This window comes from Sardina pilchardus, chromosome 22 (genome assembly GCF_963854185.1).
Source record: "Sardina pilchardus chromosome 22, fSarPil1.1, whole genome shotgun sequence".
NCBI classification, from domain to species: domain Eukaryota; kingdom Metazoa; phylum Chordata; class Actinopteri; order Clupeiformes; family Clupeidae; genus Sardina; species Sardina pilchardus.
Genome location: NC_085015.1, coordinates 342,501 through 360,000, shown reverse-complemented (window position 1 = coordinate 360,000; position 17,500 = coordinate 342,501). Strand labels below are relative to the sequence as shown.

The following is a 17,500-nucleotide window of genomic DNA, read 5'->3' as shown; positions in this document are numbered from 1 at the left end:
CTAGGGTAACAGAATTAGCCCCACTAGGGTAACAGAATTAGCCCCACTAGGGTTAGCACCAAGGGGGCAGCGAATGTTCTGAGAGTGTAGACAGTATGGCGGCCGCCATGCTAAAAAGGAGACCAGTGCTAGCTGGCCATTCCATTGAATCCTATGGGGCGTAAGCGCCACTTTTGACATCAAATAACGTTACAGCTGAAGCGTTTTAAGCCTTTATATGAACATTTTCTGTTGTCGGAGTACATACTACATTGTGAAATTGGCGTCATAATCTCGTAACTGTCTTATCGGCAGAGTAATAAACGTTTTCCGAAATCAATGCTAAAGTGGTAATGCGCATGCGTCCATAGAGAGTAAAGCGTCGCCATAGGTCAGACTCGGTCAGACTACGTGCCTACGTCACATATACGACACCTGAGCCTGCGCAGGAGACCTATGACGGAAATAGAAGACCAAAAAAACGTTGAAATTTGCTTCCTCGGTCTCTGCTGACGTCTACGTGATAGCTCTGTCCATATCTTTTACTGTCTATGGTTAGCACAGGGTTGCCGGTTCGATCTCTGACCAGTAGGGAAATGTGGGCGGGGGAAGTGATTGAGCACATCCATGGCTGAAGTGCCCACACACACACACACACACACACACACACACACACACACACACACACACACACACACACACACACACACACACAAGCAAGGCACCTAACCCCTCACACACACACACAGACACACACACAAGCAAGGCACCTAACCCCTGTGTTCACTGTGTGCTGTATGTGTTTCAATAATTCACAGATTGGTGTAAATGCAGAGACCTAAAGAGTATACTTATATTTACACTTATAGTAACATTAGCCTAATGTTGAGTTAGCAGTAGTGTGAGCTAGAAGCAGCATTAGCCTGATGCTGAGTTAGTAGTATAGGGATAGGCATTCGGTTAAATTTTCCTAGTCGATCGTCGGGAGAATTAACGATCAACTATCGATTAATCATTAATATTTTCATACCAAAATTAATTATTTATTACATTTAAAATGCAATGAAAATACAAAACCACAACGTGTTTGTTGCGTAGTGTGAGTCTTGAAGCAATGAAATCAATTTACGTTAGCCTGATGCTGAGTTAGCAGTAGCATTAGCCTGATGCTGAGTTAGTAGTAACGTTAGCCTGATGCTGAGTTAGTAGTAACGTTAGGCTGATGCTGAGTTAGCAGTAGCATTAGCCTGATGCTGAGTTAGTAGTAACGTTAGCCTGATGCTGAGTTAGCAGTAGCATTAGCCTGATGCTGAGTTAGTAGTAACTTTAGCCTGATGCTGATTCATGTTCACATTCCACTGCATCAGGTCGATCCTTCGGACATAGTTAGGGTAACTGACTACACGCCTTCATGTGTCTGAATCTGACTCGTGTTGAAGACTACACACATACACACACAAACACAAACTCACACTCACACACATACACACACAAACACAAACTCACACTCACACTCACACACACACACCCTGACTCACCCTCGTAGCGTAGGGCGAAGAGCAGGGGGATGGAGGCGGAGTCAGCGGTGAGCTCTAGGTAGAGGGAGGGGCCCTCGCTCACGATGCCGCGCTCCGGAACATCATCCAGGTCCGAGTCGAAGAGCAGCGGAGCCACCGAACTGTTCCCGCTCCGCACCACCAGCCTACGGACCGCAGAGATTAGGAAGAGCAGAGATGGGATTAGGAACAGCAGAGATGGGATTAAAGATAGCAGAGATGGGATTAGGAACATCAGAGATGGGATTAGGAAAGGCATAGATGGGATTAGAGATAGCATAGATGGGATTAGAGATAGCATAGATGGGATTAGGAAGAGCAGAGATGGGAATAGGAACAGCAGAGATGGGATTAGGAAGAGCATAGATGGAATTTGAGATAGTATAAATGGGATTAGGAACAGCAGAGATGGGATAGAGATAGCAGAGATGGGATTAGAAATAGCATAGATTAGCATAGATGGGATTAGAGATAGCATAGATGGGATTAGGAAGAGCAGAGATGGGATTAGAAATAGCAGAGCTGGAGTTGGGAAGAGCAGAGATGGGATTAGAGATAGCATAGATGGGATTAAAGATAGCATAGCATGAAGATGTATTGTACCGTTATCCGAAGTCTTCTTATTATTACAGTGCTCAACTAGGCTCCATTTCTCTGTGTGTCTCTCTATTCAACAAGAATACATCCATTTAACTATTTGTCTATCAACATCCAATAATTCATTTACGCATACACATCCATTCAACTATTTGTCTATCAACATCTATTAAGCCATGTCAACCTAGTAACCATCATAGAAACTAACATGATTAACCTAGCAACCAGCACAGCTACCACTTTCTTTGGGGTAGCGACCATCATAGCAACAACCTAGCAACCATTACATCTTAGTAATATTAATACAAACCACTTTCCATTCAACTTTCTATCCATCTACTTCCAGCCATGCATTCATCCATTACACCATCAGCCTATCAGCATTTATTAAACCATTAAACCATCAGCCTATCAGCATCCATTAAGCAATCAGCCTATCAGCATCCATTACACCATCAGCCTATCAGCATCCATTACACCATCAGCCTATCAGCATCCATTAAACCATCAGCCTATCAGCATCCATTACACCATCAGCCTATCAGCATCCATTAAACCATCAGCCTATCAGCATCCATTACACCATCAGCCTATCAGCATCCATTAAACCATCAGCCTATCAGCATCCATTAAACCACCAGCCTGTCAGCATCCATTCATCCATTAAACCACCAGCCTGTCAGCATCCATTCATCCATTAAACCATCAGCCTATCAGCATCCATTACACCATCAGCCTATCAGCATCCATTAAACCACCAGCCTATCAGCATCCATTAAACCACCAGCCTGTCAGCACCATTAATATATGTGTAGTATCAGAGAATGTCTAATAGGGGGAGATCCGCCACTCTCTAAATACTTCCGCATGGTACTGCAACTAGAAGACCATCGCGAGCAAGTGGAGAATGAATGGAGGCGAATGGAGTTTCTCCTAAAATCCACTTTCCTCTGGATGTAATTTTTTGTGTAGAAATCGGAATATTGTACATGCGAAAGGGGGGTCAAAGAAAATACACACGGCTGAGTATTAGATTGTTGAAGTCCCTTAATTGTTCTAAAAAGCTTTTCAAATGTGTCAATGACGTCATTCATTAGCAGGATGCTAGTGTGTTATGGGCAACAACGACCAAGCCTGTGAGAAACCAAAGGGCCATAAGTAATTGTTCATTCAACTTTCGACCTATAATTCACACACACACACACACACACACACACACACACACACAATATCAATAGCCAATGCCAATGACATGGTGTGTTCCAGGAAAGAGACAGACATTCTCATCGTCATGGTGAAATATGGAGGGGTGGGGTTACCATTCTCATCGTCATGGTGAAATATGGAAGGGTGGGGTTACCATTCTCATCGTCATGGTGAAATATGGAAGGGTGGGGTTACCATTCTCATCGTCATGGTGAAATATGGAGGGGTGGGGTTACCATTCTCATCGTCATGGTGAAATATGGAAGGGTGGGGTTACCATTCTCATCGTCATGGTGAAATATGGAGGGGTGGGGTTACCATTCTCATCGTCATGGTGAAATATGGAAGGGTGAGGTTACCATTCTCATCGTCATGGTGAAATATGGAGAGGTGGGGTTACCATTCTCATCGTCATGGTGAAATATGGAGGGGTGGGGTTACCATGGGCACTGTGCCTAGTGAGCAATTAGTACTTGAATCAAACTTGATTGACAGCTGTCACTCACTTGTCGTTGTCCTCATCCAGAGCAACTCTCTCGAAATGGAGGTGGAGCCTGTGTCCCTCCCTAGCCTCCATCAGCCAATGGCAGCTGAGATTGGTGCCGCCGCTATGGTTACCGGCAGGGGCGATGGTCGGGGAGAGAATACGCCCCACTGTGGCATTTCTGATCCACCCTCCACAGGACACAGCTGGGAGGACACACACACACACACACACACACACACAACACACACACACACACACACACACACACACACACACACATGAACACACACAACACACACACACACACGGATGAACACACAAATGCATGAACACGCACACATGCACACACATGCACACACACCATGGGAGGCACCCAGTTATTTCTGATTGTAACACAATGCTAACATAACGCTGTGCTAACACTATGCTACCAGAGAGGGTTAAAGCGGAGCGAGAGGCATTGGTCATTATGTCTTTCTGGATTTGTTGACAGTATTTAGAAAATTTTGTCATAATCTGTAAATGTTTGCGATCATTTCAAGCATAATAGTGTAATATTTAGGGTTTGGATTAGTAAAGAAAATAACTTAATATCAGACCATGCCGCTGCCAATTACTGTTTGGTTGCTAGCGAGCTAGCTAGCCTCCTAGCTAAAGTAACATTCTAAAAGGAGAAGTGTACATTTCTTTGAAATGACAACTAGCTGAATAACATTAGCGACAATAAAATTGGACAGAAGAGTCTGTGCAGCGTCTACAGGCCTGTTTTGACTGCACTAATTGGGATATGTTTATAGAGGCATGTGGGGGAGATTTGGATCAGTTAGCCGATGTAACATGTTCCTATGCCGCATTCTGTAGAGACATGATTATACCAAGCAAAAGTGTAAAAATGTACTCTAATAACAAGCCATGGGTCACAAAATCTGTTAAATCCTGCATTCAGGCTAAGAAACTTGCCTTCAAACATGGGACTGCCTCTGAATTGTATACAGCCACAAAAGACATGAAAACTGATATTTTAAGGGCTAAACAGAACTATAAACAATCCTGGAAAATAAAATGGCTGCAAACAACTTGGGCTCTGCCTGGTCAAGTATGAAGGCCATCGCAGGCATCAGTAACTCACAAAATATAAGCACTGTCACTTTAGAAGATTTTGATGCAGATCCTGAACTTGCAAATGGTTTTAATAATTTATTTTCTCGATTTGATACTTAAAACCTAAAAACCCTATAAACCCAAATAAAAGTTATGGATCTGACAATATCTGTGGTAGACTGCTTAAGTTGTGTTCTAAAGAACTCTGTTCAATTTTGAATTAAATATTTAATAAGTCCTTACGGAATCAGCATGTTCCAAAATGTTGGAAGGATGCAGTAGCTGTTCCAGTCCCCAAGACAAGCTGCCCCAAAGCACTAAATGGTTTTAGGCCTATTGTACTGACATTGTCATGACATCTTTTGAGAAAATAGTAAGAAATGAAATCTTAAAGAAGGCTGCGTCTGATAGTGACCAATATCAGTTTGCCATACAGGCCACACAGAGGGGTTGAGGATGCCACAGGCACTCTGATGAACATGCTTTTAAACATTTAGAAGGAAAGGGAACACATGCTCAGCTTTTATTCATAGATTTCTCCTCTGCTTTGAACACAATTCAACCTCACATCTTAACAGAAAGACTTTTAGAGCAATTTGATCTTAGTGAAAATCTTGTTGGCTGGGTTTTAGATTTTCTAACTGACAGGACACAAGGAGTGCGAGTCAATGGAGTACTGTCTGATCAGATATGTTCCTCCACTGGCTCCCCTCAGGGCTGTGTTCTGTCTCCTCTCTTGTTCATCCTCTACACCAACATGTGTCACAGCAACAGAGGAGACAGACGTATTTTAAAGTATGCAGATGACTCTGTCATTGTAAGCCTGCTACAAGGGAATGAAACAGGTCATGGTCCAGTTGTCCAGGATTTTGTAGACTGGTGTGACAGGTCATTTCCAAAACCAAAAACATGTGCATTGATTCTAGGAAACTCACCATGGCTAAGGAAATCATCAGCATAAAGGGTCAAGCAGTGGAGTGTGTCAACAAAAATAAATACCTGGGGACCATCATTGACAATAATTTAACCTTTGAGTCAAACTGTGAGGCTGCATACAAAAAGGGGAACCAGCGGCTATACTGTCTGAGGAAATTGTCCTCCCTCCACATCGACAGAAAGTTGCTCACTATGTTTTATCACTGCTTCACTGAATCTGTCATCTCTTCTGGTCTCTTGGTTCAGCAACCTACCCCTGAAAAATAAAAATTCTCTGAACCAAATTGTGAGGTGGGCTAGTAGGCTGATTGGAGAGCCACAGCTGAGCCTGGAGTCCCTACACAGCAGGCAGCTACAGAGGCTAGTTGGGTCAATCTTAGAGGATAGATCCCACCCACTACACAGCCAATTCCAGCCTCTCCCATCAGGCCGCAGGTACAAAATGCCCGCCTGCAAAACTAAAAGATACAGAGGCAGTTTTGTTCCCTCAGCTGTCATAATATTAAATAATCTGTATTTTATCCCCTGAATTATATATTTATATATATTTTAGAGATTTAACCATGTCTCTATGTCTGGAGCACTGTTGCCACTGTTATGTCAGTGTCTTCTTGTTTTTTGTCAATGTCATTAATGTCGTCTATGTGTGTGTAAGCAGCCTACTCTCTTTTTACCTGCAACCAAATCTACCCTTGTGTACAATAAAAGTTACCTTACCTTACCTTACCTTAGTAAAAGTGGATAGTTTATGCTCAAGTGAATTGCTTTGTTCACAGACTAATTAAATGATTCATTCGATGTCCTAAAAAATGATTAATTGGTATCATACATGATTATAGACAATAATACTGTAAACAAAAGGAATTGCAGGTTAAGAGAGAAAGTTTATTTAGTGACGTAAGGTGACACTTCCATGTATGCAGACCGTTTTGCTCCAATAGTACGAAGTGCGTTGCTCTATCTTGTTAGTGACCAAGGATCTACTGTAACACTATGTAGTATGTCCTGCACAGTAGGTCATGTGACTGTGGGGGAGGACGTGATTGGTCGCTTACCCACACAGTAGGTCATGTGACTGTGGGGGAGGACGTGATTGGTCGCTTACCCACACAGTAGATCATGTGACTGTGGAGGAGGACGTGATTGGTCGCTTACCCACACAGCGGGGCTGGGCGGAGCTCCAGCGAGGGCGCGTGGTGTTCAGGCAGGTGGCGACCTCGTGACCTCTGACCTGGAAGCCGGGGTCACAGTGGAAGTGCGCCTGACCCCCAGGGTGAAGGTCAGTCACCGTCACACCTCCTCCCTCCAGGGGCAGCGGGAACGGACAGGACAACAGGAACGCTGAGGAGGAGGAGAGGAGAGAGGGAGAGGAGGAGGAGAAGAGGAGGAGGGAGGGAGAGAGGGAAGGAGGGATGATGAGAGAGAGAGGGACAGGGAGGCAGAGAAGAGAGAGGAGAGGAGAGGTGGTGGGTATCAGCCAATCAGAGAGCAGAATACTGTATGGGAGATATTGGCCAATCCCAGAGCAGAATACTGTGTGGGACTTTTTTGGCCAATCCCAGAGCAGAATACTGTATGGGCGATATTGGCCAATCCCAGAGCAGATGACTGAGGCGTACCCTGGTAGTGCAGACTGAAGAGCCCGTGATTGGTCTGCCGGAGGCTGCGGTAGTGGATCTGCACCTGATTGGTGGAGCTGCGGATCACCTGACCCTCCTTCATGATGGTCTCATTGGCCAGCAGCTCTGGCTCTGCCTCTCCAACACCCAGAATAGTCAGAGACTCGTCCTTCGACAGATTCACCTTCTGGACCTGAACACACACACACACACACACACACAACACACACACACACACACACACACACACACACACACACACACACACACACACCATTGATATTAACATAACACACATAACGCACGCACGCACGCACGCACGCACGCACGCTCTCTCTCGCCCTCAGCAGATGCTCTAATAAAGCTATATATTATATATTATAATATATATATATTATAACATGATAGAGTTCATCTTGAACATGTGTTTTAATGAAGCCATAACGCTCATTTGCTGACAACTTGAGTTGAGATTCTTACAACCTGTATCTCTACGCTGTATCCAGGGTAGTGCGGAATGTTTACCTGTATCTCTACGCCGTATCCGGGGTAGTGCAGAATGTTTACCTGTATCTCTACGCCGTATCCGAGGTAGTGCGGAATGTTTACCTGTATCTCTACGCCGTATCCGAGGTAGTGCGGAATGTTTACCTGTATCTCTACGCCGTATCCGGGGTAGTGCGGAATGTTTACCTGTATCTCTAGGCCGTATCCGGGGTAGTGCGGAATGTTTACCTGTATCTCTACGCTGTATCCAGGGTAGTGCGGAATGTTTACCTGTATCTCTACGCCGTATCCGGGGTAGTGCAGAATGTTTACCTGTATCTCTACGCCGTATCCGAGGTAGTGCGGAATGTTTACCTGTATCTCTACGCCGTATCCGGGGTAGTGCGGAATGTTTACCTGTATCTCTACGCCGTATCCGGGGTAGTGCGGAATGTTTACCTGTATCTCTACGCCGTATCCGGGGTAGTGCGGAATGTTTACCTGTATCTCTACGCCGTATCCGGGGTAGTGCGGAATGTTTACCTGTATCTCTACGCCGTATCCGGGGTAGACGGCAATGCTGTAGGTGCACTCGAGCGGGGAGAGAGGAGCAGCCAGCGGATCCAGAGACTCAACCAGCCCCTCCAGCCCCGTCAGGCTAGCATTACACTGGACTGCGCACGCACACACACACACACACACACACACACACACACACACACAGAGAAAGCAAGAGAGACATTAGATAGGCTGGCATTACATTGGACTACGCACACACACACACACACACACACACACACACACACACACAAAGCAAGAGAGACATTAGATAGGCTGGCTTTACATTGGACTACGCACACACACACACACAGACAGAACCATTAGGACGATAGTCTGGTGTTACACTAAGAGAGGGATAGAGAGAGAGAGAGAAACAGAGAGAGGGAGAGAAAGAGAGAGAGAAAAAGAGAGAGAACAAGAGAGAGAGAAAGAGAGAACGAGAGAGAGAGAGAACCATTAGACAGATAGGCTGGCATTAGACTGAACTATTCACACAGGCCAAGAGAGAGAACAGCTAGCATTTGTGCTAAAGTCCACCAACCAGGAGTGTGCACCGTAGTGATGGTTGTCGTGGTGATGAGGGTGGTGGTGGTCTCTTCCTCTGTGGGAGAAGATGTGACACCCCCCCCAGCTGACTGCCCCCCCCTCGGAGCAGAGGATGATGTCACAGCTGTTGTCAGGACACCAGGGGACATCACCGTGGAGACGGGCTGAATGTGCCTCACAGACGGGACTGCCTGTGTGGGGTCAGGGGTCGTGCCTGTAGAGGGCAGAAGGTCAGAAGGTCACAGGACTATCTAGCTGTTTCTCAAAGTCAAGAGCGCATCCTTGATAGAATGCTTCCTTGCGAGTCGGGTGCTAGAGAGACAAGGCTACACACCTTCCCAGTACCCTCCCCAGCCTTCAAGATCACATGCAATGGAACAGCCTAGCGAGTGTGGAAGTGCACGTCAACCGTGCACGGTTCCGGCTACGCGCTTCATTTGAACCGTGGAAATTGTGCTGCTTTTACAGGAGGAAGTGCAGCTGCACTTTCCTCTAAATAAACGTAGCCAGTATTTCCACATTCGACTTGGTCTTCACATATCACAATCCGTAGTTCATAATTATGTTAGTGTCACGGTAATGGTAGCCTTGTCTGTTAAACTTGTACGCATTGGGGGAAGTTCAGAGATAAATTAATAACACAAGTCTATCAAAACACATCTATTCATACACATTGACATGCATTTATGATGAATATGCACAATAACTTGATATAAATGCCTGAGCAAATATAGCCTACGATGAAATGAATAAAACACTCATATTTAGCCAACATTAACACGCATTGCTTTGCATCTTCTTTCCATCTCCCTCTCCCTCTTTTTTTTAAATCACACCGTTAGGGAATTTCTAATCGTCCATACGCAAAGGATTGTGGGATATTTCTTCACGTCGAGTATCCATCTATGTATCCTCGAAAATTCTCCGAAATTCTCAGAAGGAAGGACTCAGTACTTGATAGAATTTGAAAGCATCCTTGACTTTAGAACAGTGCTTGACGAGATTTGATGACGCAACGTCCTTGAAAAAGTGGCTTGGAAGGACCCATCCTTGACTTTGAGAAACAGCCCACTTGTGGCTGGAGATTTGTGGCAGCTCTTTTGCTAACATCAGTGATGTAGATAGACTCACCATGGGGCAAGCTCTCAACAACACTTAGAGTAGGGGTTTGAGTTCACACTCAGCTAGCGGCTATCCAGCTAGTCACTATCCAGCTAGCTACTATCAGCCACTATCCAACCAGCCTACATCCAGCTAGCTGCTATATCTAAGCCTATCTGGCAAGGCTATGGGTGTTTCTCAAAGTCAAGAGCTCGTCCTTGATAGAATGCTTTCTCTCGAGTCGAGTGCTAGAGAGACAAGGCTACACACCTTCCCAGTACCCTCTCCAGCCGTTAAGATCACATGCAATGGAACAGCCTAGCGAGTGTGGAAGTGCACGTCAATTGTGCACGGTTCCGGCTGCGCGCTTAATTAGAACCGTGGAAATTGTGCTGCTTTTACAGGAGTTCCGACAACTGCAGCTGCACTTTCCTCTAAATAAACTTTTTGGAGTAGCCTACAGTATTTCCACATTCGACTTGGTCTTCACATATCACAATCTGTAGTTTATAATTATGTTAGTGTCAATGGAAAGTTATACTGGTAAATGGCAACAGCAACGGTAATGTTAAACTTCTATAAAGTTCGCATTGGGCGAAGTTCTGAGATAAATTAATAACGTCTATCACAACTTATTCATGCACATTGACATATGCATTTATGATGAATATGCACAATAACTTGATATAAATGCCTGAGCAAATATACGATGGCATTAAAAAACACTTGATAAATCATATTTAGCCTACATTGCATCCGTACTGCTTCTTTGCATCTACTTTCCATCTCCCTCTCCCTCTTATTTTTAAATCACACCGTCAGAAAATGGCCCTTTCCGAAACCAGCCCCTAAATCCTAACACTACACACTTCCACTTCGTTTGCGCGTTCACGCGAGGGTCCGTCACATTAAGTATCATCCGAAACGAATTTTGAGTCGAGTGAAGTGCCTAGGGAGAGGGGCTACCACGCCTCCAGGAGCAAGTCAGCATCGATGCTGACTTGAAACGCAGGTGCAACCATTTTCAAGTGTTCGTGCAGCTCGTGAATCTCCCTGCCAGTTGTTTTTTGGTCCGTATGACGGCATTTACAGATAAAAGCGTGATTTAAGCTACATTGTAACAACTCATGTTCAGTTTGATACTCAGTAAAATGTGCAAGATCGTACAGAAGTAGGCTGTAATATTTGAACACATGTGCAGGTCGCATTTACAGCACTTTTATAATTTGACGTTAAATAAAGCATAAAATGCAACTCCTCACTCATAGTAATGAAAGGAGAGAAGAGGGATGTATATCCTAATACATAGGGGTGTCCAGAACATCTTAATTGGCGATTTAATATATATTGGCTTCATAATTTCTATGAAAACGAATATGACGTCAACTTCCTTCTCCCTTCAAGCGCATCCGAAATGTAGCGCTGTCTTAACCCCCTAACCCTTCAAATGCGAGTGTTCTCCGCACCCACGAGTGGACTTGAAAAGGAAGTTCACTCGCTAACCGAGTCGAAGTGAGTAGGGATCCGTTTCGGAAAGGGCCAATGTCTAATCGTCCATACGCAAAGGATTGTGGGTTATTTCTTCACACCGAGGATCCATCGATGCATCTTCCAAAATTCTCAGAAATTCTCAGAAGGAAGGACTCAGTACTTACTAGAATTTGAAAGCATCCTTGACTTTAGAACAGTGCTTGACGAGATTTGATGACGTAACGTCCTTGAAAAGGTGGCTTGGAAGGACCAATCCTTGACTTTGAGATATACCCCATATCTAGTTAGCCTATGGGTGGCTCTCAAACTCTCTCCTCGATCATCGATGCTCGGTCCTCGAGGCTCGTTCCCACTGATCTATAGCTAACACTGGATAGACTATCACATTGTTGTCGCCCAATCATTCTTTATCTAGATCAGTGAGGACAAGGATCGAGGAAGGAAAGGAGGGTGTATAAAAGACCAAATGAGAGGCACCCTATATCTGTCAAGGCTAGGGGTGCCTCTCATTTGGGCTTTTATACGTCCTCCCTCCCTCCTCGGGCCTCGTTCCTCACTGATCTACATTAGGAACGATGGGGGTTATAGATCAGTGGGAACGCCCCTCGAGGATCGAGCATCGAGAATCGAGGAGAGATGTTGAGAGGCACCCTATATCTAGCTAGCCTGTCTGGCAGGGCTATATCTAGCTAGTCTATATCCCTATTAAAATACAGTTACACGAGTGAAGTGTTCCTTTAAGATCAATTGTCAAATGATGATTTTCTATTCCTCTTTTTAGCCAACTTTAGCATGGTATCAAATACATGTGCTCCCCACTGTATACATATGGAGAGTGTGACTCGCGGAAATGAATGGCGGAGGCTAGGCTAGTAAATCCAGCCAATTCATAGTCAACCAGACTAGAGGCTAGGCTAGGCTAGCAAATCCAACCAATTCATAGTCAACCAGACTAGAGGCTAGGCTAGTAAATCCAGCCAATTCATACCTTGCTTGCCACGTAACAAGAAGAAAAAGCTGCTCGGGAGCGCACACCGAACGCACACTATGGGTGCCTCTCATTTGGTCTTTTATACACCCTACCTTCCTTCCTCGATCCTCGTCCTCACTGATCTAGATAAAGAATGATGGGGCGGCAACAATGGGATAGTCTATCCAGTGTAAGTTATAGATCAGTGGGAACGAGGATCGAGGAGAGAGTTTAAGAGCCACCCTATGTCCGAGTGGAGTCCCGCACTGAGTAACGATTGGCTGTAGCCGCCAGATAGGTACCCGCCCACCAACATGTCCGCGCATGAGAGCTTCTACTCACTCTGGACTCACTCTGCACTCACTCTGGACTCACTCTGGACTCACTCTGGACTCACTCTGCACTCACTCTGCACTCACTCTGGACTCACTCTGCACTCACTCTGGACTCACTCTGGACTCACTCTGCACTCACTCTGCACTCACTCTGGACTCACTCTGCACTCACTCTGCACTCACTCTGGACTCACTCTGGACTCACTCTGGACTCACTCTGGACTGACTCTGGACTCACTCTGCACTCACTCTGGACTCACTCTGCACTCACTCTGGACTCACTCTGGACTCGACTCACTCTGCACTCACTCTGCACTCGACTCACTCTGGACTCACTCTGGACTCACTCTGCACTCACTCTGCACTCGACTCACTCTGGACTCACTCTGCACTCACTCTGCACTCACTCTGGACTCGACTCACTCTGGACTCACTCTGGACTCACTCTGCACTCACTCTGGACTCACTCTGGACTCACTCTGGACTCACTCTGCACTCACTCTGGACTCACTCTGCACTCACTCTGCACTCACTCTGGACTCGACTCACTCTGGACTCACTCTGGACTCACTCTGGACTCACTCTGGACTCGACTCACTCTGGACTCACTCTGCACTCACTCTGGACTCACTCTGGACTCACTCTGCACTCACTCTGGACTCACTCTGCACTCACTCTGGACTCACTCTGGACTCACTCTGGACTCACTCTGCACTCACTCTGCACTCACTCTGGACTCACTCTGGACTCACTCTGCACTCACTCTGGACTCACTCTGGACTCACTCTGGACTCACTCTGCACTCACTCTGGACTCACTCTGGACTCTGGAGCAGCAGCTCTGGACGTACCTGCATTCTGGAGGGCCCCTGCCGAGGCCCCTGATTGGGCGAAGGAGAGGGAGTCCTTGCTGAGGAGAGCTGAGTGGATGAGATCAGGCAGGGGGCGGGGACTAGACGAGGAAGTAGGAGGGGCCTCCGGAGTGGTGGTCAGAATAGTCAGTCCTTTGGAAGAGCAGAGTAACGAATTACACCAATTACATGTGTGTGTGTGTGTGTGTGTGTGTGTGTGTGTGTGAGTGTGAGTGTGAGAAGAGTGAGAGAGTGAGTGAGTGAGTGTGTGTGTGTGTGAGAGAGAGAGAAGGATGAGTGTATGTGTGTGAATATACTATATATACCATGTATGCACACACACACACACACACACAAATCTGCACACACACACACACACACACACACACACCAGACACACTTACATTCTCAATCAGATCAAACCGCGCACACACATGAATCCGCACGTGCACACACACACACACACACACACACACACACACACACACACACACACACACACACACTCATCATGTTTACTTTTGAGCAGACACACTTATACTCTCAATCAGATCAATCAATCAACCCCCCCCCCCCCCCCCCACACACACACACACTTACCTGTTGTGAGGTGCAGTAAAGTGACGGAGAGTGTCACAGCTGTCATTGTGGACACCATGGTTCAGGGTGAGACAGAGAGCCTGGAGAGAGAGAGAGACATAAACAAACAAACAAACAAAGTAAAACCAAAAACAACACAATCAAAAGCAACACAATCAAAAGCAACACAACCAAACAACACAACCAAAAACAACACAATTAAAACAACACAGCCGAGAGCAACACAGCTGAAGGGGCATAATATGAGTGCTGTGCTGCTGGAAGAGATCAGGGTCAGTGTGCTGCTAGAGATCCTGTAGGTGTGTGTGTGTGTGTGTGTGTGTGTGTGTGTGTGTGTGTGTGTGTGTGTGTGTGTGATGTGTGTTTTATGAACATTTCTCGTGCCTCCGGGTCTATCGGCCGCTGGTGACATAAGGCTTCAATCAGACACGCGATCTCTGCTCTGGTTTGTGATGTCACCCCAGATCTCCACCTCAGAGCAGTCGCGAGACACCGACCAAGCCCTGCCGCACGCAGACAGGGCGGGATGTATCCCCGTGCACACAGCTCGGCCTAATGCGTGTGTGTGTGTGTGTGTGTGCCCGTGTGTGCACACGACACACAGAGGAACGATCTGTTATGATGGATAATTCATCAACACCAGCGCCTGTAATCACTGATGTAATATAACGCTATATACGCGCACGAGCAGCGTAGCTGACGCTGCAGGCTGTTTTGCATTTCGAATTCATGCGAGCACTGCTTCAGATGCGCGTGCTGTTTTTCTAACCTCCACTCCTCCGTTGTTGCCCTGCGCCAATCTCCACGAGCGACATGTCAGCAGAATAACGACAATAAACACGCGAGCTGTTTCCCTAAAATGTCCCCGGTAAAAAAAACCCCGTCATCGGTGCGTTTGTGCTGCTGGATGCGCGCGGGACGCAGGTGCAGTTTCTGTGAAGGTGACGGAGGAGCACAAATACCTCGCGAGCCTTCGTCGCCTCGCTGCCTCGAGAGCCCTACGCAGCAGCTGCAGGACTGGAACCGCCACCTGCTCTGCGTTCGTTTATCAGCACGCTCCGTGTGTCTCCGGTAGCACCGATTATCCTGCGGCGAAGCTGCTTTCCCGCGTCACTCCTCAGAATCCTTCAGATACCGAAGCTCAAGCCGCGCGCGCCTCAGCCTCTCGATAAAGCAGCTCGCGCTCTGCGGGTTCCCGCCTCGTCCTCAATCTGTCCGCCTCAAAATATCAATAGCATCACCGTCACGTGCCAACACTCTCTGTCATTCTCCTAATTACTCACGTTGGCCTCTGCTCGTATCTGTTAGTTCGCCGATGTCACCGTCAGGCCTGCGAGCTTGGTGTGAGGTGGGTGGAGCGGGCGTCTCGAGCAGGTTTTACCCGTTAGATTTACTGGTGGACTGTCAATGGCGTGAGGGTATGAGAATGCGCGCTCGGATGGAACAGTGCAGGCGCGTGTGTGTGTGTGTGTGTTTGTGTCGCGTCAAACGCGCCATCTAGCGGAGCAGCAGCGCAAGACCCGACGCGTCTGTTTCCGCAAAGGAGCTGTCCAGAGCCGCGGCGCTGAAATCAGATTAGATCTCACACAATCACACGCACGCACGCACACGCGCGCGCGCGCACACACACAAACACACACACACACACACACACACACACACACACACACACACACACACACACTCTCACTCACGGAGCTGTCCAGAGCTGCGGTGCTGAAATCAGATACACTGCTCAGCTCCGAGCCAGATGCAGATGCGCGGTAATCCCTCCTGTGTGTGTGTGTGTGTGTGTGTGTGTGTGTGTGATTGTGTGAGATCTCATCTAGGTGTGCGTCTCTCTCTCTCTCACTGTGTGTGTGTGTGTGTGTGTGTGTGTGTGTGTGTGTTGGGGGTTAGTTATACAACCGGAGCAGCACGCGCCGTTCGGCTGGTGGGATAAAGCTCCGTATCAGCAGCGATATTACGTACGAGTGTGTGTGTGTGTGTGTGTGTGTGTGTATGTGTGTATGTGTGTGTGGTGGCGGTGGGGATATTACGTAAACATTCTCCGGTCGATATCTTCTCCTCGCGTGTTTCCGCCAAGGAGGGGGGGTTTCGCTCGATGTTTTCCGGCAACATGAAATGCGGAACATACACACACCTCGAGAAGCGCAGCTGCGCATTCAACAGAGACAGCAGCCTGTCCGAGTAGTTTACCGGAGCACGGGAGAGTAGTTTACCGGAGCACGAGGAAAGAAGAGGGGTAAGTCTTTAAGGCAATAGCGGTGTAGTGGACGGATCTATTTAGTCTTAAGGCATTAGCGCTTACGGCTATCTATCTATGCATCACTACCGTCACCCGTGCTGATCTCGCGCTGATATCATATCATTTATGGAGCTCGTTTTACCGGCACTGTTCACCTCACGTGAGTCCGACGATGTTAAGGATAGGATCAGCTCGCGCGCGGTCTGTCGGCTTGACTTCTGATAAATAAATTAAACTCGCGAGAGCGCTGACGTCACGTCAGGAACGAGAGGAAGAGCTGCATGACTTTCGTTCAGTTTTCTATCATCTCTCCTCTTATCCTTTCATCATGCTACCTCTCCTCTCCTTTCCTCTGCTCCCCTCTCCTTCCAGCCTCTTCTCTCCTCTTCTGTCCTCTTCTCTCCTCTCTTCTCTTCCTCCTCTCCTCTCCTTTCCTCTCTTCCTCCTCTCCTCTCCTCTCTTCCTCCTCTCCTCTCCTCTCCTTTCCTCTGCTCCCCTCCCACTCTTGAACACACTTCTGTTATCCAGACATACAGTATGCATGAAAACAGCTGAACTCACTCTGTGTGTGTGTGTGTGTGTGTGTGTGTGTGTGTGTGTGTGTGTGTGTGTGTGTGTGTGTGTGCTGTGTGTGTCTTTGATGTTCTCTCTAATCTAGCAGGATGTGGTGGAATTTGGAGCAGTTGACGTTACCCCCGGTAACAGGTCTGTTGTCGCTGTCGTCACCACCGGTTACAGGGTTGCTATGGTCACTGCTGCTGTTGTTCCTGTGGTACTGTTATCGCCTGGGTTCTGAGCCCTCCCCCCGGGGGCGTGGCCTAACCCTCCCAC

The 17,500-nt window shown here is 47.0% G+C and overlaps 1 protein-coding gene across 3 annotated transcripts in view; it reads right to left on the bottom strand.

The window, feature by feature from the left end:
• The window catches only part of sez6l2 (seizure related 6 homolog (mouse)-like 2), a 30,234-nt gene extending 13,756 nt beyond the window's left edge, over window positions 1–16,478 (bottom strand). Inside the window, exons 1-9 of one of the 3 annotated variants that reach the window (XM_062526844.1) lie at window positions 16,461–16,478; window positions 14,422–14,501; window positions 13,822–13,974; window positions 9,070–9,288; window positions 8,511–8,641; window positions 7,482–7,674; window positions 7,018–7,203; window positions 3,845–4,028; window positions 1,518–1,681 (exon numbers count right to left, since the gene is read on the bottom strand). In XM_062526844.1, coding sequence (XP_062382828.1) covers window positions 1,518–1,681; window positions 3,845–4,028; window positions 7,018–7,203; window positions 7,482–7,674; window positions 8,511–8,641; window positions 9,070–9,288; window positions 13,822–13,974; window positions 14,422–14,479 — 1,288 coding nt within the window. In that variant the 5' untranslated portion in view covers window positions 14,480–14,501; window positions 16,461–16,478. Of the gene's footprint in view, window positions 1–1,517; window positions 1,682–3,844; window positions 4,029–7,017; window positions 7,204–7,481; window positions 7,675–8,510; window positions 8,642–9,069; window positions 9,289–13,821; window positions 13,975–14,421; window positions 14,502–15,383; window positions 15,860–16,460 lie in introns of those variants that run through there. The other 2 variants (XM_062526842.1, XM_062526843.1) reach the window with 2 other exon arrangements.
• Window positions 16,479–17,500: the final 1,022 nt, after the last annotated feature.